Source organism: Littorina saxatilis, linkage group LG3 (assembly GCF_037325665.1).
Source record: "Littorina saxatilis isolate snail1 linkage group LG3, US_GU_Lsax_2.0, whole genome shotgun sequence".
Taxonomy (NCBI): domain Eukaryota; kingdom Metazoa; phylum Mollusca; class Gastropoda; order Littorinimorpha; family Littorinidae; genus Littorina; species Littorina saxatilis.
Window position 1 is genome coordinate 33,264,983 of NC_090247.1, and position 24,726 is coordinate 33,289,708.

Below are 24,726 nucleotides of genomic sequence, written 5' to 3' on the forward strand. Positions count from 1 at the left end.
GTGTGCCGTTCAGGTGGACATATTCCTGAGGCGAGCATTCTTTGGAACCCAGCAGAAGGTGTACTGCCTGGCTTTTGCTGACACCCTGGACTATGATGTTGGAGAGAAAGCAGAGAAGAAAATCAAAGAGTACACCAACTTAACAGGTGGGAAAAACAAAGCACATATAAATAGAAGAAAGAAATAAAGTTAAATAAGCAGGCTTTTAATTAAAGGCTAAATCTGATTTTATTTCTTTTTTGGATGCAACTGGTTTAACTAAAAGGAGAATGACAGTGGTATTTGTGAGTACTGTCTGGCTCCTCCGAAGGGGGGGGAGGGGGGGGGGGCATAACCTCCCAATGAAAGACACATTGTTTTGTTCTTGTGTTCTTAATTTAACCCAAGTACCCCTCTCATTCAAGGCCACCTGCAATGTGGGACACTTTTGGCTGGTTCTGCGGTCTTTTCATCACTGGTACCCCAGTAGTTGACTGGACATAAACTTGTCAAGTAAATAACAGAGAGTACAAAGGTTATATCATATAGTCTTGTGAGGTTACCCTCATGGACATTTGGGCTGCTTTCTCCTTGGGGCAGCTGCCATACAGTACAACGCTACTTATTAAATTTCTATATATTTGCATGCAAATGTTAGTATTTTCCAAGGCATGAGAATTTAGCTGTGAACTAAGAATCTTAATCATGCACATGGTTGCACACGGGGGTGTTCAGACACCAAGGACAGTCTGCACAAGTTAACTGGGAAATAAATCCCTCACCAGATCTAGGATTCAAACCCATGCCGATAACCACAAAATGATTTCAAAGGTAACGCGCTACTGACTGAGCTACCATCTGCCAACCCTCTTTTTGACAAACCTTTGCAAATTGATTAAAAGTTACTTGATATTCTTTTTATTTTTAGGTGACAGAGACTACAAACTGGTGGTGGTGTGCTCCTCTGAAAACGAGTATCGTGCTCGCATTGTGGCTGCCCTGGAAAAGTACCGCTGTCCTTCACCTTCTCTCAGCACCAATAATCGTGTGGGCAATTACCTGCGATCACGTTTCACTGACCGCACTAACAAGGCTGGTGCACAGTCTGCTTCAGCGCTGGACCCTGAAAGGTAGGGGTTATATAATACGTTATTTGTATTGTAGACCAAAATAGGGAAATCCAACATTCAATCGATACATATATTTTTGTCAGTTTAGGTTCACTGATGACAAATTATATGCAAGTAAAGCTCTACAGAGTTAAGCTTGTAGGACATTTTCTGACAAGTAGTTTCAGACACTATAGAAAGTGGGTCTCAGTAGACAGAGACTGCATAAACACCATTCTGTTTTTGCTTTCTGTGCTAAAAGAACTTCAAGGAAACATTCACAAGGCATAGGTACTGGATTCAAGACTGTTAGCCCACGTAGCCATCACAGATTTAGAGTGGATTGCATGACTGTTTTCTTGCTTATTAACATTCAGGACAGCACATTACATATTGTTTTTCATATCTTATGTTTCCAAAGATGTCCAAGAAAAGTTAAGGCAGTTTTCATTAATTTTAATAGTGGTAGCCATAATTATTGACATGTGTTTCTTCATAATCACTGATTGCCTCTGTACGTATATTAGTGTGTGTTTCTGAATGGTTTGTTGTGAATTTACCTGGAATGGTTTCTTCCTCTGCAGTCTGTGTGTGCGCGTGGTGAAGTCAAACCGCTCAGGGGTTGGGAAGACACTGTACAAGCAGCGCCTGACTGACAGACTGAAGAGGAACCTACGGAGAGAGAGGAGACCGGTGTCCATCACGATCCCCCTGCACGGACGTGTGGCGGACACTGAGGACATGGCTGCCTGTCTGCTGCCCCACACACTGCACCCGGGGGACGTCCTGCCCCGCATCGTGCATCTTGACATCTCTTATGAGGTTGAATCTTCTTTTCAGGATTTACTGATCACTTGCTCTTGTGTTTCATGTTCCCCTCCTTGGTCACTTTAATGCTTCATGCCCTTTTGACTTCCAGTGGCGTGCAACAATGCTTAGTCTACGAAAATCTCCCACAGTCTTTTATTTTTATTTTTGTGTGGACACTGTGTCATATGTAGCTGGCAGCTTTCACTTACTCTAAATGCACCCCCACCCCAACCCACCCCCTGTCTGTAATTAGCTGTCACTTGGTCACGCAGATAATGTTCTGGTAGTTTACATTGGGATGTGTGAGGTAGTTTTCAGTTTGTCGCATTAATTCTCTTAACTCTGTCACTGATAGATAAGTGGGTACGGGTATATGATGACAGGTGCAGGAGGGTGTGGATCACCTGTTGTACAACCTGCTGGTGCTGGGCTGTGTCACTGACCGTCACGGACAGGTGTGGCTTCGCTCACCCATGGACCTCTACTTGGTGGAAACAATTCCTCTGCTTAACCAGAAAGACCCACAGGTATAAATAGACCACTGATTAATGTTATACTCAGGAAAGTGATAATAAATGTCTCTGATAATGCATCCAGAATGATATATGTGTCAGGTAATTTATGCAATTTAAGCCAAAAGGAAACTGACAGAATTGTTTTTGGGGGGGGGGGGGGGGAGGGGGGGGGAGATGGGGGGTGGGGGGAGATGTGGGGGGGGGGGGTGGTTGCAGTTATATTGTCAGCAGAGGGCTATGGAGATTAAAAAAGATTGAGATTAAGCTTTGAAAGTTTGCAAGATGTTTGACATAATCAGATTTTTAATTTGTACACAAGTTTTCTGAAACTGTTGAATCTTGACAGATATAATTGTTGTGCTTATGTTCGCAGAAAGGGAGGGCTCTAGTTCACCACATCTTGGAGGTGCTGCCCAGCCTCAAATGTTGGTCACCCCAGGAAAGTCTCGCTATACTCAGACATCCACGAACAGTGCCAGGTACAGTATGTTGTTTCACTGTAAATCGCATTTCATAATGGATAGACAAAAAATGGTCATACTTTCAGTTGTGAGGCATTGCTTAAAGCACTGTTATTCAATGAGGGTTAAGCACAATAAGAATCAACGAAACGCTTCATTCAAAACAGAAAAGTCACAGCGAGAGTGCAAAGACCTTGATGTATTCTAAACAGATGACGGCAGCATGTCACAGATAATCAAGGACAGTTTGCTGCAACCAGGTCACTGTAAGATCACAGCAACAGCTGCATAGCTGCTGAACATCATGGCTTGCCATGACTTAGTTGCCGCAATATCATTGAAACTTTACGTACATTATCAGAAATCACAATTTCAGGCAAATTTCATGGTAACAATGTTTGAATGACAGCTTTGCAACATTTTTCCTTTTCTGCAGGCTACCACAAACATGACTGCCTGTTTGACGAAGATGAGTTTCGCAGTGAGGTGTACCAGAGACCATTCCGCTACCTTCATGGCTTGGCCACACGGGTGCAAGCACAAGGACAACCAAAAGGACAACAACCACAAGGACAACAACCACAGGGACATGTGCAGGACAGCACTTCAGTGCAGAAAGCTGACTGTCTTGCCACCATTCTCAAGTGTGTACTCATATCTCTATCATTGTTTCATTTGTGTGTGGTTTTTCTCCATAATTAAAAAAGTTAGTGAATCACATTCTTTTTATTGTTTTAATTTTATTTTTATTTTTTTATTTTTTATTTTTTTTTTTTTAAACAAAATATTCCCGCAGTGGGGCACTGCGGTTATGAAATTAAAGGCCCCTCCTGTTTTTGGAACCGCAAGAGCTTTCTAGTTTGCTGTTAGGTAGATTTTTGGTTCCTCTTTCCTGTCATGCTCTCTTTTTCTTCATGAATTCTTTTCTTTTTTCTGCCTTCTTGCTCATTCACCTATATTTTTTCCAAAAATCTCTTCTCTTGCCGCTTGTCTCGCGATTCATGTATAGTTTAATCTGTTAGTGTTCTGATGTAAGTCCAGCAGTAGATAGGTTAAGCCTATTTTAACATACTGGAAACTGGTAATCTTCCAGTAGGTATTAATTTAGTTTTACTAAAGCCTGCTGGGACACAAGTAATGGGTTAGTGCATTTTTAAACAGGAATCGCTTGACAAGTGGCCCCCTTCATTCCCCCCTTCCTCGTCCTGATATGGCTCTGCGTAGTCGGCTGGACGTTAAACAACAAATAAACAAACAATTAAACAAAATATGTACAGTTGTAAAATGTTGATGCTGTAGGACACCAACAGAAAAGGAAAGATGACAATGGTTTAGATTTATTTTCTCTTCCATATCAGATATTGTGGAGTAGGCAACCCCTCGTGGTCAGAGCTGACCCACTTTGTGTGCTTCCTGGACAAACAACTTCAGGACTTTGAGAACTCTGTGTACTGTGGTATGGCCACTTGTGAAGATCTGCCTGGCTTCTCCGAGTTTGTGCTGAGATTCCTCATACAAATGTCAAGGGTTAGCATGCTTGTTTTCACATTAGCCATATTTCAGTTGATGCTTGCTTCTGAGTGCACACATTTAATCGATGGAAAAGGAAGTGGCACATTAATAGAAAGAATCCTAATCATCAATAACAAGCATTTGATCACTATCCTACCTTATCTCAGTCATGTCATAATTGTGTGTGTGTGTGTGTGTGTGTGTGTGTGTGTGTGTGTGTGTGTGTGTGTGTGTGTGTGTGTGTGTGTGTGTGTGTGAATAACAAAGTTCGTAAGAAAATGATTAAGCTGGGCCTTGCCGGCCAGTGCATGATGTGCAGTGGATGGATGATTAGACACAGACTGGCCAAAACTTATTAAAATGCCTTTGTTTATATGCCTGAAAACAACTACACCCAGTGCCACATTACAATACTGTTTCCAGGACTTTGCCACACGGTCTCTGAATATGAGTGAGGAGTCGCTGTCTGCCCTGGTGGCAGAAGACCCTGAAGACACAGACATTGAGCAGTATGAGATGAGACGCACATGGGAAAGCAGGTTTGTATGTGTGGTGCCTTGATATTATATGTTATCAGACAGGTTAGAAGACTGATGTTGCTAAATTAATATTCTTAAGAGTCTTTAAATGTATGTTCTCAGTTGCTTTAAAGCACAATTATTTTTCATGTTAAAGTTTTAGATTCAGAGAAAAACAGTAGGTGAGTAACTTGCCATATTGAAGAAAAGTGCCATGTTAAAATTTTGCCTGAATGTGTATTCTAGTTTTCAAAGCTGATTTGAGTTGTTTTCCTTCCACTAATTTTATTTCATAAGATGTGCATGCCAGTAGTTATAGTTCATATCAATGTTGATTTGCATGGATGTGTAAAGACAGCAAGAAGAAAAACAAATATTGCATGGATTGAACGTTGATTGCTTCATTTCTCAAACCGCAGCCCCCATCCATACATCTTCTTCAACCCTGATGGGCACTCTATGACGTTCCTGGGATTCTCCATCGATCCAGCCAGTGGGAACCTGGTGGACCAACAGACAGGAGAAGTGCTGGAACATGGCGTTATGAGTCAGAATCTGTTCAAAGCTCTTGCTCACAACAAGGTTCCTCTTAGTGAGGACTTTGACATCCTTCCAAGGTACATGAACCTTGTTTTAAACATGTTCGTAAACTTGAAGAAATCAGAAAAGCTTTTTACTTTTCCAGTTTTGTATTGTTTTACTTTGTGTGTGTGAGTAATCAATGAGTCTTGGTATTTAGTAGTGTTTGGATGTATTGGCAGCCGTCCGTCTGTCTGTTAATAAAAACACTTAACATTTAGGTTATCTCTGATGTTGCTGTTCAAGCTTTCAAGTTTATGATTGGGTCAAGTTCTGGTTACAAAAAAAATAATGTTGAGGTTTTCAAAGATGTTATTGAAGCTGGAGCTTTGAAACATCACACACTTCCTTGGTTTGATTACCCCCATACGACACAAGTCCAGGTTGACCCTTGTCAGAATTCAAGGTCACTCTTGCAGAGAGGACCGCCTGCTGCGGCTGTACAGAGTGCTGGGTCTGTATGATGAGGAAATCTTTGATGACAACAACCGGATCATCGACCCTGACAACACGTATGAACTGACCACAGACAATGTCAAGAAGATCCTGGCCATCTACATGAGATTCAGGTGAGCATAATCGCATGACCATGTCTTTGTCTCTGATTCCTCAAATCTCAGCTACGAATATCACTTCCCTGCATTGGTCAAATACATGTAAAATTCCAAAATAAAGACACTATCATTCCATAATCAAGAAGAAAATAAGAAAGAAAGGTAAGGTTAGGGAATGTAGGAATCCACAAAACCAAACATTCACAAGTATGTCGACTTGGTGGTGGCCGGACATATAAATAATAATGAGATGATTAAAAGAAAAGTACTTAGTTCAGTAATGTGTTGACTCTTTGAGAACATGATGGCAAGAGTCATAGATGAAAAGAATGATGCAGAAGCAAATGACATCGGCATCAAAAACATGGTATGTGGGCATATAGGTAAAGTGGAACAGGGAGGGAAGGAGATCGAGGAATCATTTTTCAAATACCTATAAGGTAAATGACCCACTGGCATGGTTACTTTACCAAATGAATGAACAGCTCCATGCATGGTGTTAAGTTGCTTGCACTATTCTAAAAATAAGGGAAGGAAGAAGAAGAGCTCTAACATGAGAAGAAGTTCATTGTGTAAAACCACCAAAGTATTATCCTGATTTCATCATGACAGTAACCAATTTTCAAGTGTTCTGGCCATGCTGAAAGGTGTTCTCCGGGTGTTACAGGTGCAACATCCCAGTGATCATGATGGGAGAGACGGGGTGTGGCAAGACACGACTGGTCAAATTCCTGTGTGCTCTGCAGACTCCCAGAAACAGAGATGTCAACACCATGGTGCTTGTAAAGGTAGCTCCATACTTACTTTTATTTGCTGTTGTATGCTTTATGTGTGTTTCTGTATATGCCTTTCTCTGAAAGGTTTAGGAAGCTCAGATCACAGAACTCTTCTTAAAATTGTTTATTTGATGTCACTCTGTAAAAACATTGGCGACATTTGCCTTAGGTTAAAACACACACAGGCACGCACACACACTTTCCTTTTATGTATAGTATGCCACCAGTAAGGGGGATGGGCGCTTACAAGGTAGTTTATGATAGTGGCAGGACACCAAGGGCTGGTCCCAACCATGCATGTCTTATCACAAAACCTCTGTAGAACTGTATGGTATAGTTACCAAAATGTTTGGGAAATGTATGGATCTCATGAGTGTGTAGTGCATGACAAACATCAGGGTAATGGGTTTTTAACATAAACACTAATTTGAGAACAACGCTCCATTGAGTAAAAAAAATACTATTAATCTTTTAGTTCAGAGTTGCAGTGGAACCTGCCCTTGCTACCACCTCTAGAAACCAATCACCTGCCCACAATGACCACTCCGAAGGACCACAGATGAATTTTGCGTTTAAATTGTTCACCTTTCGATAACGACCACCTTTCTATACTGACCACTTCCGGCCGTTCCCCTTGGTGGTCATTATATAGACAGGTTATAACCATATTCGATTTGTACAAACACTCTTTTGCAACAACCAGTGATTCATTTATAGCGACTTCATGACAAGCTTAAGGAAAATGTGTAGTTCATAATCAATATTAGATCAATAAACCTAGCTGTTCAATGCAGGTTCATGGAGGCACAAATAGTGAAGACATCATCAAGAAGGTAGAACAGGCAGAAGAGGTGGCGCAGAGAAATGCTGCAGTCATTGGAAATCGCCCGGTGTACACCATTCTGTTCTTTGACGAGGCCAACACCACAGAAGCCATTGGGGTCATCAAGGAAGTCATGTGTGACAGAACGCTCAACGGACGGCACAGCAACCTGAGTCAGAGTCTGAAGATGGTGGCAGCTTGCAACCCTTACAGAAAGTGAGTGTGATTTTTGAAGGTGGCAACGAGAACTAGGATTAGGGTGCTAGAGTTGACTAAACTAATAACTGTAAGGTTGATGCTTACAAAGTGAAGTGAAATTGTTCAATCAACTTTGGTTTTTATTTCATTGGAATAATGAAAAAAATAATGCAGGATTAATTATCCCAACACACGAATGTAGGTCAAATTATGACAGCACATAGTTAAGGATGCCTCAGCTGGATTGTGAAAGACAACAAAACAGTGTTAAACCGTAAAAAATGTTCTTTTGGAATGTACGAGGGCCAATTGAGAAGTACCGGGCCCGACCAGGAAGGAATTGACTTAGACATTTAAAACTTGGCATGAATTAAGAAAGGTTCTTATGAAGATTTCATGCAAAATGATACATATTTTCACCGGTAAGTTTGTGTGCCTTGGTTTCTCAAAGTACCATACCCCACTGTTAACCCCACATTCTACAAAACTAACAAAACTCAGTGATCTAATATTTGCAAAGAAAAATATTTAGCCAACTGTAAATTCATAAAAACCTGACGTAAACGTTTGGCAGGGATCCCCCTTCATAGACCACAGTAATAAGGTGGTTAGCGAAATTCAGGCTTGGAAGGAAAACCGTTTAAGATGAGAAACAGTGTGGAAGACCACCAATGGTTACATCTCAAGAAACCGTTGATGCTTTCTGCGCGCTGGTGATGCAAAATTAACCAATAGGCATTTATGACATTGCTGATACACTTGGCATATCTTTTTTATTGGACGCAGAGGGGTATTTCCTGTTGGACTTAGTTCCAAAAGATACCGGTGAATTCTATTTCATACTTCCGAGTCAACTAAGAGAGCATATCAAGGCTAAGCACCGAGGAACGCTCCGGAATTGGATGTTCCGTTAAGACAACGACCCTGCCCGAAAGTCCTTGGTTTCCATGGCAACAAATCATTAATGCGGCTTGGAAATTGTTAACCATCCGCTGTATTCGCCAGATTTGCCACCCTCGATATTATGTTTTCAACCATGAGGAAGTACCCCAGGGTTCAGCACTACGAAACGGACAATGACGTCATGACTGCTTTTGAGGACTTCAAACGGTTGCAATACAAAGGCTTCTGCAGCAATGACAATAAGGATCTGAGGCACAGATGGAACAAGTGTGTGGAGGTCCGGAGGGACAATGTTGAAATGTAAACTTTTTCTAGACTCGTAAGTCAACTCATTCCTGGTTGGGTCCGATACTTTTCAGTTGACCGTCGTACTTTAATACAAAAGTACACAGATAAAAGCATGAATAAGCGAGTAAAGATGGTTACAGGTTTTCCTAGAAATTGGTGTATTTTTCTTTTAGGTAGTTCAGACAATAGTCAGTCATGGATTCTTTCTTGCTACTTTTCAGACATTCTGACGAGCTCATCAAACGCCTGGAGAATGCAGGCCTTGGCTACCATGTCGATGCTGATCAGACTGTCGACAAACTGGGTAAGTGATTAGCAGTTCATTGATTTGGGAACATTAATTTTCTGTGGAAAATTCCATGAAATTCCAGTTGTTCATTGTGCTAATCTGGTGTGTCACTTCACTCTTGAAGCTTCTTTGAATTTTAACTTTTGTGAAAGAGGGTTGAAAGGCAACAAAACAGAAATTAAAGTTTTATAAAAGATATAAATTCATTAGAGACTGCTTCTGCATAACTCTAAATGTAATTGTCTATTTAGAATTAAGAGCTTTTACATCACTCCCTTTGTTTTTTAGAGTTTGTAACTTTCAAAGGGTTGTGTCTAAATGGTGTGTAAATGAAAAGAATGCTCTGTTGGTTTAAGCGTGTTTATTCAAATTCTCATACACACGTTTCAAACAATAACAACATTGAGAACGTTAACAAGCAGATTGCTTATGGACACGTTCTTGAACTTATAATCAATACACATTCAGATAGCAAAACATGGCGAACAAGTGATAGCTTCAACACTTATCTTGATAATCTTTAATTATATTTTATACAAATAGGGTAAAGACAGAGAGAGAGAGAGAGAGAGAGAGAGAGAGAGAGAGAGAGAGAGAGAGAGAGAGAGAGAGAGAGAGAGAGAGAGAGAGAGAGAGAGAGAGAGAGAGAGAAAGAGAGAGAGGGAGAGGGAGAGAGAGAGAGGGAGGGAGAGAATGCCTGGCTACATCAATTGCACAGTTAATATAATATCAGCCGAAGCGATTAGTTAACATAACATAGTCTTGTACAACAGAGAATATTTTCGTGTTCAAAGATATAGTTAAATCAGTATTTCCAAACAAGAGTGTTTTGCAGTCCAGAACGTGTGTTGGCAGACTATTGAATAAAATGGTTCTATGTTCTTTAAATTTTGGACAGTGTAATAAGAAATGTTCAGAATCTTCCGGGCATGCTCCACACGTACATTCTAGATTATCAGAGAGGTGTCGGTTAACTAAGTCTTGTTGCAAATCGCTCATGTTTAATCTCAACCTGCTGTGAAGTACCTGTCCCTGGCGGTTGCCTAAATAATAATACGGTGGAACAACAACATCTCCATCGGTCAAATACCTTTTAAATTCACCAACTGACTGCGTTTGTTGTATATTTTCTGGAAGATTATTCCACAAAGCTGTCGTTGAAGGAAAAAATGAAGATTTATATAACTCACTTCTGCACAATGGAAACTTACGTTCAAGAGGGCGTCGTCTGTGGTAAGGATTTACATCGGAAACCAGGACCGGCAGTTTGGAATATAAATATTCTGGGGTTAAACGATTTACAATTTTATAATACAGCAAAAGTTTATGACGACGTCGCCTTTCTTTCAGGGGCACAAAACCCGATTCGTTATACAGTTTTTGGTGGCTTGTGCCACGTACTGCACCTACAATGATTCGGATTGCATCGAGATGCAATGTCTCCAACTCGTCTGCCAAACACTGTGTACAGTTATCCCAGATAACGTCCGCATAATCAAACAATGGTAACATAAAGGATTTATATATAACTTCAAGTGATTTTCTGTTTAAACGATGCTTGAATAAACCAAAACACGCAATTGACTTTCTACATTTAGCAATTAGACTTTTTATGTGGGAATCCCATTTACAATTACCTTGTAGAATGACGCCAAGGTGCTTGTGATTTTCAACATCAACTAAGTGTGCATCTTCGAAATACAATGGTGGAAGTAAAACATTTTGTAGCCTACAAATGTCCAACAATTCTGTCTTTTGACAATTAAAAGTGACTTTCCATTTAGAAGCCCATGTGCGAATTTTATCCAAATCAGAATTCAAAATCTCTGCTCGTACATCATCGTTATCTAAACTTAAGTACATACTCGTATCGTCTGCAAAGAGTTTCAACACTGATTCAAGACCAACACCAATATCGTTAATATAAATGAGAAATAAAATAAAAGAGGTCCTAAGACAGAACCCTGAGGGACACCAGCAGAAGGGGTAGCATAACTTGATTTGGTTCCTTTCAATACTACTGCTTGTCTGCGATCGCTCAAGTAATGTTCAAACCAAACAAGCAAGGGACCTCTTATACCTATCGCCTCAAGCTTGTGGAGCAGACCGCGATGCCAGACTTTATCAAAAGCTTTGGATACATCAAAAAATATTGCCTGTGACATAATGTTTTTATCAAGTGCAACACAAAAATCATCATATATACTCAATAGTTGATAAACAGTCGAATCACCAGCAATAAAACCAGATTGGCAGTGTGTAATCAAATCATAATTTTTCAAATAACCAAACACACGGATTTGTATACATTTTTCAAGCACCTTCCCAATACAACTCAGCAAAGAGATTGGACGGTAGTTGGAACAAGCACTCCTATCGCCTTTCTTAAAAATGGGCGTAATGTGAGCAGTTTTCCAGACAACTGGAAAAATACCCTCAGACAAGGATCTGTTAAAGAGAACTGTAAGCGGTGGAACGATAACAGGTAATCCATCTACAAGCAATTTATTATGTATTCCGTCAGGGCCCACGGCCTTGGATAAATTTAAATTCCTTAACACTTGGACAACTTCAGCTTCTGTTAATTCAAAAGTCGATAAAGATGTATTACACCAATTTGCCTCGGGCAGGGGATCGTCTGGATTTTCAACTTTAGACTGGCTTTCAAAATAATTATTAAACAAAATCGTTTTTTCACAAATGTTATCAATAATTTTTCCATTATCTTCTAGCGGTGGAATTTCGTTACATGCAACACCTTTTTTCTTCAAGAAGGAATTAACAAGTTGCCACCAATTTTTGCTTCCGAAGTTCTGTTTACAATTTATCCTCTCATCAAGTTCTAGAAAATAATCTCTTTTTCTTTTACGAATTTCATCTGTATACTGATTTCTAGTCAGGCGGAATAATGCCCACTGCTCAGTTGTATTTAAGCGCTTAGCAACTTGATGTATACAATTTTTTGCGTTTCGTAATTGTAAAATATGTTCAGTCATCCATGGGGCATCATCTTCACGTACTGTTATTATCTTAACAGGCATACATGTTTTTGCAACACGGAATAAATGTTCAGAAAACAAGGCAGCAGCTTCGTCAATGGACGCATTTAAAACTGTGTTCAAAAGATCAATTTTGTTCAATTCAAACAAAAATGTATCAACATCTAACTTGGCATAATTATATATAGTCCTTTTGAACTGACCTTTCTTTAGTCTCTGTGACGTTAATTTTACACATGGCACAGAATGGTCACTACAAATGGGGGGTAACACTACAACTTCACTGATTAAGTTTATACTCGTGGTCAGGATCAGATCGATGCATGAGGATTTAGTTTCTGTAATACGTGTGGGTTCAGTAACGAGCTGGTGCAGATTGTTTTTTTGTATTAAATTAAGAAAGTGGGGAGATGGATTATTCAAAAAATCTTCGTTAAAGTCTCCAAGAATTAGAAATTTATGTGGTGTTCTCATTACTTGCTTTACAGATTCGTCAACCAAGTGCCAATAATCAATCCGAGAGTCTGGTGGTCGGTAAAATGAACCAACCAGCACAGTTTCTTGCAATAATTTAGTTTCTACCCAGACTGCTTCAAGGCCTGGAATTAACAAATCAGGCCTTGGTTTGCAAATAAAATCGTTTTTCACATAAACAGCTACCCCTCCATATCCATCTGGCCTATCAAGACGCACTGGGGGATGAAATCCTTTGAGGCATAAACTGTCGTTTGATATCGAGTCACACATAGGGAGGCCCACCGCTGCGAGCTCAAAGCGACTGTAGCCGCATCATATTTTTGCTACTTTTGTTCGCCTCTTACTCTGTTGTTATTTGTAATAAAACAACCAAATTACAAGATTTTCTTCAATGGTGTTGTTTCTTACTGTGTGTGGATTTTGTAGTATGTACATCATTCCAAAGCGGAGATATTTGTGCTTGAAAACGGCTCATCGCACAGCGACAGCGGTAGCGGCGCGAGCTGTGCAGGGAAATTGTCAGCTCGCGCCGCGGTGTGTTGGAACGGTCTACAAACTGTGTATAATTTGCCTATTTTTAGATGGGTCGCCCAACAAGACTATTCAAATACATCCAATGAAATTTGGTGTACCGTAAGTTCATAGGTCAAGGCTGCTTCTGGCAACCGGTAGGCCAATGAAAAGATCGTTTACGTTCACAACATCGACGTCACAGCTTTGCAAACTGCGAACACGTGTTGCGCCTCAGTCAGTTCTTTATCTGTTCTCACCGGTTTACACGTCGAAGAAACTATCATCATCAGTCCGTGTGCCAAGTTTTGAAAGTTTTCGTAAGTTATTTAACCAAGGCGAGCGATTCGAAGTGAGGATAATGTGAATCGTGTGACTGAAAACAACCAACGAAGCTCCACGCTAGCTGCATCGTCGCCAGCACGCGGAAATTTTCTCAATGGTCGGTCGAGTCTATTTTCCGTGGGGGGACACAGACTGGTTAAGTCCTTCTGTAGTTTTTGTTTACGTGTTATCCGCATTCGGATAAAGACCTAGATGTGTTGCGTTATTTAATTACTTGTTGTTCTGAACAAATTCATTCAAACATTCGTAAAAGAAAGTCTAAAGCATCCTAAGTTGACCGGTTGCTCAGACCCGACTCCCCCTTTTTCGGGTCAGTCAAGTGTCGGAAGAAAGGCCAAAGCAGACGGCCGCTTTCTTTACCATCGATTTGTTTGCCCATCTTCTTTGACTTTGTCTTGAAATTTTCCTTCACGTCGTCTTTATACTTGGTTGTAATCAAACTATAGTAACTTTCAGCCCCCTCTCTTGATTTAATCATCCTTAACTTTCGTCAAGACTTGACGGTTTGATGTTGAACAGCTCCGTCAGTCCCGTGACTGTCGCTCGCTCGCGACTCCAAATGACATGACACATGTAATGAATGCAGTTCTTTTTAACTTTTTGAAGCGACTTTTAACTTGCTTTTAAACAGCATAGAAACGTAATATCCTTTATCGATTCTCTTCACAGTATTTTAATTTCAATGTGAGTTCGAAATGGATTTAATGATGAAATAAATCCAAAAACAAAGCAAAAAAAAAAAAAAAAAAAAAAAAATTAATGTTTTTAACTCTTTTTTTTTTGGTACACATCTTAATTTTGGGTAAAATTATGTTTTATTGGCAACTTCCCTTTTAGTTAAAAGAAGATTTGTGGAAAATTGTTTTGTTTGAGTGACAGGTATCCTCTCTGACTCTGCCTTTGGTCATGGTTGTCTGTGATGCAATCCGTTAACTGCTGTGTATATGTATTGTCTCACATACTGCTTAAAGGATGAATGAAATATGCCAGATACATTTTTATAATGACTGTTTTAGCAAAGAATCATCTCTTAAAGGAATTTAATTGATTTTTGCAATCTTTGGTCCTTTGTCGCATGTTGGCGTGAAAGGACATTTTGCGATGTTAAAAATCTTAATATTATGTAACACTTTTTCAGAATCATGTTATCAATTTCAAAACATACGTCATTGGATAGCTTAGGTGATGACCTTTAATTTGATATATCATATGTACATAATCATTGGATGGGTTTAGCTTCAAGCTCAAAGTTCAGTTTTCATTTCTCATGTCATTTTAGTGTTACAGCCTGAAAAACAAAATCATCTATAAAGTATTCAAAACAAGTTTTATTTTTTTTATTTCTCATATTTTATTGGTTACATGTCCTAAACATTAAAAAAAACCAATAACATCATTTCTATGTTGGATTCTTAAAAAACACCTTTTGCACACTATTTTTCTGCCCAATTCCAAATTTGGTCATTTTGCCCGATTAGCCGTATTTTGCTAGCCTGTAACTTTTTTTTCTGAAATCATAGAGCTTTGAAATTTGTTGTGCTTATTTAAAGTATATACATTATTCGGATAAACATTGCTTGACTGTTATAACCTAATCTGTTTGTGTTTTATGAGGGTGTAAAAATGGCTGATTGTGCTATGTGCGATGGGCCTCCCTATCACACAACCAAGTTTCTGACAAAGTCACAATATCGTGCTCTTTAACTTCACATTGTAAAATATCAATCTTGTTTCGCAAACTACGTACATTTATATGCAAAATAGAGGTATCTTTAACATGCTCTCTACCAGGCGGGCCTGGGTTTGGGTGGACATCTCCTGACAATAAAACCATCAGCAAAATGACAAAAACATGTGTCACAAAACTATGCACGAATATAATGTTCCAAAGCATATGCCCGTAACGCTTACTTCCAATTGGTTGACTAAAATAGGAAGGTTGCGATTTGGAGTCGGGTATGGGGTTTAAGGGTGTGGAGTTGAAACATTCAATATTTTTCTCGTAGTACACACACAAGAAATGTGCATGGAAAAAGATGAAGAGAGCTGTTCGAAAACCATTTTGTCCGTGAAAAACTAAAAACATATATACCAGGACGGTGTCAAGATCAAGAAAAAACAATTTTTGCGAGCACCTGGCCGATATTGCGTAAAAACAACCAACCCTGGATCTGAAATTAACGATGTCTAAAGGCATTCAAAATTTAGGTTACAACTTCTTTGAAGAAGAAGAACCAGGGCTGGGCATCGGTAGCTAGGCATGGGACAAGCATCAGTGAATGCTCTGTTGCTGCGAACAGGTCTTTGGGTTTCTTTCTTGTTTGGATGGATGTATCAAAGAGAGCATCATTCAAAGGAAGGTGTTAATTCAACCAATGGTGAATTTATGCTGTCCCACAGGGCGAGTGCCGATGCGTCGCCTGGTGTACCGTGTGCAGCCTCTGCCTCAGAGCATGTTGCCGCTGGTCTGGGACTTTGGGCAGCTCAACACACGCGTGGAGGAACTCTACATCCGCCAGATGGTCAGACGCTATGTAAGTTACATGCAGATCTTGACACTGGCAATTTACTTAAGATAAATAGTCAGTTACGTATTGATATGGTCAAGAGCTCAACTGGATGTCAGGACAATGATTTGTACACAAAAGCGTTATGATTGTGGTAACATTGATGGTAAATCTTTGTACAGTTTTTGATTGTAAGGATGTTGACATCAATCTGTGTCAATATGATATGTGTGAAAGACATTGGTTCGTTTGATGGAATGACAAGCATTGATTTACACTGCAATCATTCCATCACCAAAATAGTCAGCTGTATGTTAGGCAGGGTGACGATGTGTGCACTTAAACGTTATGAGTGTGTGCAGCAGATCCCCCCCAAGACCTAACAAATGTAAGAAAATGAAATCTTGAAATATAGGGAGTCTTACAATGGAGGTAGTCACACAGTCTTTGTGCGGACCATGCAAGAGAACAGGTCTAAAAAGGGAGAAGTCTAAAACTGGAGGTCTGAAAATGGGGGTTCCATTATGTCATCGATAGCCAATCTTTGCAGGTGCGTAGCGGCCAGCTTGGTTTTCTCAACAAGGAGGGTGAGAACGCTCTGTGCAAGATCCTCATGGAGTCACAGGAGTTCATGCGAAAACTTGCTGTAAGTCTGCTTCTAATTAGCATTTCTTAGTGCATGTAATGATCTCTTCATACCTTTATATTAACAAGTATTTTATGCTGTTTCTAATGATACAATTATACAATTTCACAGCTAGTGCAATTGTGCATACTTGCCATTGATCTGTTTCTAATTTGCATTTCACAGTCTCATGATCATTTTATTCTGTTTCAAATGCGGATTTCGAATGAACATTTCGCTTGTAGGGGAAAAAAGGGGTGGGGGCTTAAAGTAAGGGTTCCACTATATCAATGTTTTACTGCCTTGTACAGGATGAGTGCAGTTTTGTGAGTCTTCGTGACGTTGACCGTTCCCTGACAGTGACCAGCTGGTTCCTTCAGCAAGCAGAGCGCTCACATGTACTCTTTGACTTGCTGGATGAAAAACTGCAGCCTCAGATTGATGAGGAGTATGAGGATGAAGAGACTGAAGACTGTGGCCAACACGAGGAGGAAGAAGAGGTAAAGATCAGTGGATTTGCCTTGCTAGTAGCATTTTGATTTTAACTTCACATACGTTAATTGCTGTTTTACAACTGCAGTAGGCTATCACGCCATGGTAAGGATATGCCTGTTAACAGAAAATGTATGAAACATTTTTCAGTGACATGTGTTTGACCATGGGTGAGATTTTTCTGCAGATGCAATTTTCCGCTACCCCCCGCGGGTTAGGGGAAGTCCCATATTGGTTGGGACGAGAAAGAATTTACCCGATGCTCCCCAGCATGTCGTAAGAGGCGACTAACGGATTGTTTCTCCTTTTACCCTTGTTAAGTGTTTCTTGTATAGAATATAGTCAATTTTTGTAAAGATTTTAGTCAAGCAGTATGTAAGAAATGTTAAGTCCTTTGTACTGGAAACTTGCATTCTCCCAGTAAGGTAATATATTGTACTACGTTGCAAGCCCCTGGAGCAAATTTTTGATTAGTGCTTTTGTGAACAAGAAACAATTGTCAAGTGGCTCTATCCCATCTCCCCCCTTCCCCCGTCGCGATATAACCTTCGTGGTTGAAAACGACGTAAAACACCAAATAAAGAAAGAAAGAAAGAAATTTTCCGCTGGAGCAATTTATTTTTCTGCTTGTAGAATTATCGGCAGGGGGCAGGGAATGCCCCCATACCTCCCAAGGAGAGGAGGTTTTCCTCTCAGAAGAGAGTTTTATCTCCGTTTGACTGGCTGTTATGGAAACAATTACCATTTACAGCAGACTTCCACTAACTCGCGGTCTTTGGAGTCCAAAGATTTTTGATCGCGATATATCCGATTCGCGATGCAGTTTGGGGTCCAATTAAAGGGAAGAAACCGCATTCTCTTCTGAGTCAGAGAAAAACGCGGTTATTTCCCTTGTTGGTCACAAAAAGCCTGTGAGCGTCACGTTGGCGTGTGTGCGTTTGCCGTGTGAGTGCATGTGTGTGTGTGCGTGCATGTGTGTATGTGCGTGCATGTGTGTGTGTGTGTGCGCACGCACGCCTGACATGTGGTTGTGCTACAATGTTCATGTGTATGTGTTACTGCGTTTCTTGCAAGTGTGACGCTTCTGTTGGCAACTAAGTTCTCAAAAGATTAACTGCGACGACACGTTTTCTTTTATCAGCAGATGACGATTTCTTTTCTTTTTTCTCCGACTCATAATGAATACATGTTGGGTTTAGCGCTGGTCTTATATTGACAACATACTATTTGACACCAACGATAGTTAGATCAGAATGATTGGTGGATCAAAATCATTGGTTGACGTTTACGTTTTTAGATGTGTCGGTTACATGGATAAGCTTTTTTTGTTTTGTTTTGCTTTGTGTGAGTCTGAGTTGACACGCGTTTTGTCTTTGGCAGAAAGCATGTAGATTTCTTCTTTGATTGTTTGCTTTTTCTGCCACCTGCTATAACGCAAGAAGCTGAAGCACTTCATGGCGCCTGTAGAAAATCCGGGGCGTCTAGCTGAGATTGCGATCAGCGGGACTCGAGTGTTAAATTGCATGCCTGACTAGATTGCAGAAGACTGAAGCGCAGTTTAAGCACTTGATTGGCGCCTGTGGCCACCCGGACCGTCTAGCAGAGATCGCAATTAGCTGGACTCGAGTGTTCAACTGCACGCCTGACTGGCCATACTGACTGGTCAGACACTTAACCTCTATAGGCACGTGGCCAATTTGATGATACCGATCGTGGCATGAAAGTTCTTGACTTGAGTGGGGCACGTGCGCGTGAAAGGTTTGTTTTTCTTTTGTTTGCAGGTCTTGATCAACCCGTAATGTACACAACCTGAAAACACACACACAAGTAGAACACTATTTGTAGAGAATGAGGGAGAGAAAGAGAGAGAGACTGATAAGATGAAATGACAACTTACTGCATGATGAAAGGCCAGCGGACCCAGAGAGAGATAGCGTGGTCATGATAGAAAATTTTTTCATGATCTGTACTATTTTTTGGCCTTTACGTGACTAATTTTGTTAAAAAAAAATTATTTTTTTTGTTAAATTTAAAAAAAAAAAATTTTTTGTAAAGGACGGTCCTGTTTTTTTCGGGGTCCAAGAGGTCTCCGCGATATAGCCGAATTCGCGATTTAGTGGACCGCGAGTTAGTGGAAGTCTGCTGTATTTACATGCTGCAGAATCAGTCGATCAATCCAGCTAATTCATTTGGACATTTGGTTTGCCCTCTCTTTTATGTGCAGTTATTTTTAAGGTATTCAAATAAAGGCTGTCCTTAATTGAGCATGAATTTGACTTCGTGAAGCCTTCGCAAAGTGATTTTGGTACCAACAATTCAGTCCCAAGCTTTGTGCAGCGAGCTTCATGAAGTAGACTTGGCGAAGTTGACTTCACCCAATTAATATCAGACTTAAGAGCAATTAAGTGAGAATTTCGGATTCTGCTTCAGAATCTTTGTTATGCACATTGTATTTGTTTCCAACACTCTTTGTTGTTGTGTATGTTTTTGTTGTGTTTTGAAAGACTACAGAGGACTAATGGTTGTGTTGACATGTGTGTACACTTAGTATGATGGCAGAGTGTCCAACCTGACCAAAGCCCTCGTGCTGTCTCTGGATGTTTGTTACCGAGCTTGCCTGCGCAGCAAGACTGCTTACGACGATCACATTGTCGGGCATTTTCAGCCACCCTTCACACTGCCAGGTGGCCCAGAACAGTTTGCATTGATCATTGAAAGGTGCGTGTGTTAACAAAATAAAGTGGAACTCTTGAGAGGCTTATAAATCTAATAAACAATTGGAACAGAACTCTAAATGTCACCAACAGTTATTGAGACTTATGATGAACCAGTTTCCTGGCACCTGAGACAGTAAGAAGCATAGAACTGAACAAGTGAGGCTTAGATATTCTTTTGACATTAGGGTGTTCCAAGGCTTTTGACACTAGAGATCGAAGGCCTGTTCTTGTTGCAAGCAGCTGTATATGAAATTACATGTTTGATGTACGTTTGGTAGAGAGGGATAAATGACAATTAACAGTGTTGTTAAAATTTTGTGCAATTTAATGTTGAGTCAGTGAAGGTTTATCGCAGATGTTGCAGAACTTTGTTTCACCATTTCATTGTTTTGAGAGAATATTGTTAATAGCTGTATTGTGAACTGTTTAAAATGGCAGAACATTCACTTGGAAAAGCCCAAATGTTTAGCTGTTAAAAAAAAAATTATTATTAAAAAAAAGTATTAAAGTTAGATTTAAAAAGTAAGCTTAGCAAAAGCGTTTGTTACCTGATCTGTTATGATGCAAACATATGGAGTTATCTATAAAAATGTTAATTCTTCCATATTGTGTTGCAAAGTTGGCCACTAAACAATAACAATTTTACATTTCGGGGGAAATACGACACTGTGATGCACACATACACACACTTCACAATCACTATTGTCACCATCCGTGAATAAGAACACAGAGGGAGCATTGAAATCCTTATCTGAATCTATCCTTTTATGGCTTGAGTCACAACTTGCGTGGAAATTGATTAAATCCAACATAAATCTAGGGCTTATCTGAGCATCATTTTGGCTGAGTTTGGGGTCGCCTTTTTTTTTTAATTGAAAATTGCTGACAGTCCAAGTACTTTCTTAAAACTGCTACATGTACCACTATTTGTGGGAGCAGTTTTTGAATACAAACAGAAGTTAACTTGTAAAACAAATAAGCAAGTTATATAATTTTGGAGAATTATTTCCCTTTACTAAACCATAATGTCTTTTCACCAGAAATGTTCAAAACCTACGGAATCAGATGATCTCTGCGGGTCCGACAATAACTGAGACGACTGGATCATATTATATGGTACAGATTCAGTGAGTGAAGGAGTCGCTTTTGTCTGCATATTCTGTTGCAGTTGTCAAGACGTGTTCCTGGACCACGTACACCTGGAAGACAACATCGCACGCAACCAGGCGCTGAAGGAGAACGTCTTCATGATGGTGGTGTGTGTGGAGCTGCGTATTCCTCTCTTTCTGGTCGGAAAGCCTGGCTCCTCCAAGTCCCTGGCCAAAACCATCGTCTCTAATGCCATGCAGGGCAACTCTTCAGCCACAGATCTGTTCAGGACTCTCAAACAGGTGTTACATCTTTTGGGGTTTATTTTATATCTCAAGAGTTGCATTATTTCTGTGAGTGCTTTTTGACTCACATGCGAAGCAAAAGTGAGTCTATGTACTCACCCGAGTCGTCCGTCCGTCCGTCCGTCCGTCCGGACGGACGTCCGTCCGGAAAACTTTAACATTGGATATTTCTTGGACACTATTCAGTCTATCAGTACCAAATTTGGCAAGATGGTGTATGATGACAAGGCCCCAAAAAACATACATAGCATCTTGACCTTGCTTCAAGGTCAAGGTCGCAGGGGCCATAAATGTTGCCTTAAAAACAGCTATTTTTTACATTTTTCCCATTTTCTCTGAAGTTTTTGAGATTCAATACCTCACCTATATATGATATATAGGGCAAAATAAGCCCCATCTTTTGATACCAGTTTGGTTTACCTTGCTTCAAGGTCAAGGTCACAGGAGCTCTTCAAAGTTGGATTGTATACATATTTTGAAGTGACCTTGACCCTGAACTATGGAAGATAACTGTTTCAAACTTAAAAATTATGTGGGGCACATGTTATGCTTTCATCATGAGACACATTTGGTCACATATGATCAAGGTCAAGGTCACTTTGACCCTTATGAAATGTGACCAAAATAAGGTAGAGAACCACTAAAAGTGACCATATCTCATGGTAGAAAGAGCCAATAAGCACCATTGTACTTCCTATGTCTTGAATTAACAGCTTTGTGTTGCATGACCTTGGATGACCTTGACCATGTATTTTGGTAGGAAAAATGTGTAAAGCAGTTCTTAGTGTATGATGTCATTGCTAGGTTTAGTTATTTGACCATGTATGTGACCATGTGAGTCGTATGGGCTTTGCCCTTCTTTTTATGAACTGGGACCGTCACTAAATCACTTTTAAAGGTTAGGTAGGTTCACTTAGGTTTAATTAATTTGTATAAGCCTGAGTTAAGAGAAACATTCACTAGTTGTGCATATAAAAATAAAATACATTGAGATTACCTACAAAATATTACAAAAAAACAACACTTTGAGGCTATGTTAAGCCTTTTTTGTAAGTGTTGTGAAGCTTATGGTATGTTCTTCTCATTTGGATGACAAAGTCACCTCTGCATCAAGTGGCCTTGTGAGTGTTAAGTGCAGATACACTCAACAACAACAATACTCGGTAGGCCTTGCTTGTTAGGTGGGGAGTTTAGCAAAACAAGTCCATGGCTCAGCATATTACTTTTACAGATCAAGATGGAGTCGTTCCAGTGCAGCCCTCTGGCCACAGCGGATGGCATTCTGGGAATGTTCCGACGGTGCGCAAAGTACCAGAAAGACAAGGACAACTTTGTGTCAGTCGTTGTGCTGGATGAGGTGGGGCTGGCAGAGGACTCCCCCAAGATGCCGCTCAAGGTGAGGCAGATGGAAGAGGGGCCAGCTGAATTACCCTTATTCCATGCTCTTGACGCTATAACATGGTTTCTGTACCCGTTGCTTTGTTACATTGTACAGTGGAACCCCCCTTTGTGACCCCTAAATTAGACTCCCTTTGCCTTTTCATACCTTGTTTTTCTCTGATTTTCTGTCCACAATCTCTGTAAATTTACCCCTACTATACGACTCGCTCGTTTTTGGCTCACGAAGTGTAGCCTACAGACCTGTTTACCCTTACGATTTTGGCGTAATTTATTACGATTTTCTGCAAAAAATACGCCATTCCGCTATCCGTGTCAAGACTACGATTTTCATAAATAAAAAAATAAAAATATTTTTTTATTTTTATTTTTTATTTTTTTATCAATTCACATGTTTGGCATTGTTTTTTTCAATGGCAAAATGGGGTGAAAAAGCACAGGACTGACCAGAGATCATGTCTGTCTGATGAGACGCTGGAGAGCCTTATTCTAGTGGTGAAGTCTCGCCCTCACTCATTCGGCAAGCGCAAGTACAGTAGAGAAGCGCTTGACACACTGAAAAAGGCCTACTACGAGCAAAAGAAAAAGAATCAGTGATGCATGTGCTTTTGATGTGATCTTCTTTGAAATTATGATGACTACAAAAACTGACTGATGTGTTTTGTTTGTGAATGATGGATATATGTGCATGATTGCGTTTCGCAGACACAGTTGTCATGTGCGTTGTAATTAGCGACGAATGCTGGATGATTACTATTTTTGTGCCAGGATTACTATTTTTGGGGCTGAGCATTACTCCAAAACACTTATGGGGGTAAACAGGTCTGAGCCTATGCGATCGTAACTTTGTCTGTCTGCGTTTGTGCGTGTGTGTGTGTGTGTGTGCGTGTGTGTGTATGTCTGTGGTAGAAACTTTAACATTTCCGAGTCTATGTGTGAGTGGTTATCCAAGACTATGGATAAAGCTCGCATAAGATTACGTCACGGTCAAAAGTGTTTGACGTCAATTAATGCATCATGACGGCATGCCTCCCTGTAGTCTTTCTCTCTCGCGTGGTGTGTGTGGTCTCGGTCATTGTTATTTTGAGCGGGCCGAGACTATTTGGCAGTCGTGTACTGTAAGTAGGCTACATGCAGACAGACAGATCTAGATCTAGTGTCTCTCTTTCTTGCACAGTGTCACCTAAGCTTACTGTGTGTGTGGGTGTGTATGTGTGACGGAGTGATTGAGTTTGTGTTACTGTTTGTCTATTTCTTACGTGAGCCTTGAAGGCTTCGCCTCTTGTTAAGATTTGATTTTCTCAGATTTGTAGAGGTCTTAAGAAGGAGGTTCCACAGCACCTTTATTTCATGCTGTTGATGCCATACTGCGTTTTTTGTACCTATTACCTTGTTATTTGTATTCCAGTTTCTCTTGTGTGTAAAGCATTTGACAGAAGGCTTTGTGATGATGTATTTCATACTCAGTAGTAGATACTCGGTGTAAAATCAGCCAAAAGAAAGATGGACACAAAAACTTGTATAACTCCCCAAAACAGCTTATGGCTACTTTAATGGAAGGGTACAAAATGTTTGTTCATGTAAAAGTCTGCTCACAAAGAAATTTGAATGTTAATGTGAATTTTAGCCCATGAGTACAAGAGAAAAAGAAAGAGAAGAGTAACATACTATATTAACGCTCTGTATTTAGCTTCCAAAATCTTTGCTTAGTGCTGTGAAGATTAATGAGAACAGTCGTTATGTGATGCGATTACTTTTTATTTATCGCTTTTGTGATGTTCTATTTCCAATATGTAGACTCTCCACCCCCTCCTTGAGGATGGTTGCCAAGGTGATGAGGTGCCTGAAGACAACAGAAAGGTCAGTCCTTTGTGAGTTGTACTGTCCCCACAGTGGTCTACGTCTAGGCAGATGCGTTTAAGTGGAGGTCTTTGTGACGAGATCATTA

The 24,726-nt window shown here is 40.2% G+C and overlaps 1 protein-coding gene across 1 annotated transcript in view; it reads left to right on the forward strand.

Annotated features, from left to right (window-relative positions):
* Positions 1-24,726, forward strand: part of LOC138961177 (E3 ubiquitin-protein ligase rnf213-alpha-like) — a 181,053-nt gene that overhangs the window by 52,057 nt on the left and 104,270 nt on the right. Inside the window, exons 17-36 of the mRNA XM_070332777.1 lie at positions 14-146; positions 908-1,109; positions 1,673-1,910; positions 2,282-2,425; positions 2,787-2,892; positions 3,311-3,518; positions 4,233-4,401; positions 4,810-4,925; positions 5,324-5,521; positions 5,903-6,052; positions 6,705-6,825; positions 7,608-7,852; positions 9,247-9,329; positions 16,046-16,179; positions 16,703-16,798; positions 17,089-17,277; positions 19,818-19,987; positions 21,155-21,377; positions 22,612-22,776; positions 24,576-24,638. Coding sequence (XP_070188878.1) covers positions 14-146; positions 908-1,109; positions 1,673-1,910; positions 2,282-2,425; positions 2,787-2,892; positions 3,311-3,518; positions 4,233-4,401; positions 4,810-4,925; positions 5,324-5,521; positions 5,903-6,052; positions 6,705-6,825; positions 7,608-7,852; positions 9,247-9,329; positions 16,046-16,179; positions 16,703-16,798; positions 17,089-17,277; positions 19,818-19,987; positions 21,155-21,377; positions 22,612-22,776; positions 24,576-24,638 — 3,153 coding nt within the window. The remainder of the gene's footprint in view (positions 1-13; positions 147-907; positions 1,110-1,672; positions 1,911-2,281; positions 2,426-2,786; positions 2,893-3,310; positions 3,519-4,232; positions 4,402-4,809; positions 4,926-5,323; positions 5,522-5,902; positions 6,053-6,704; positions 6,826-7,607; positions 7,853-9,246; positions 9,330-16,045; positions 16,180-16,702; positions 16,799-17,088; positions 17,278-19,817; positions 19,988-21,154; positions 21,378-22,611; positions 22,777-24,575; positions 24,639-24,726) is intronic.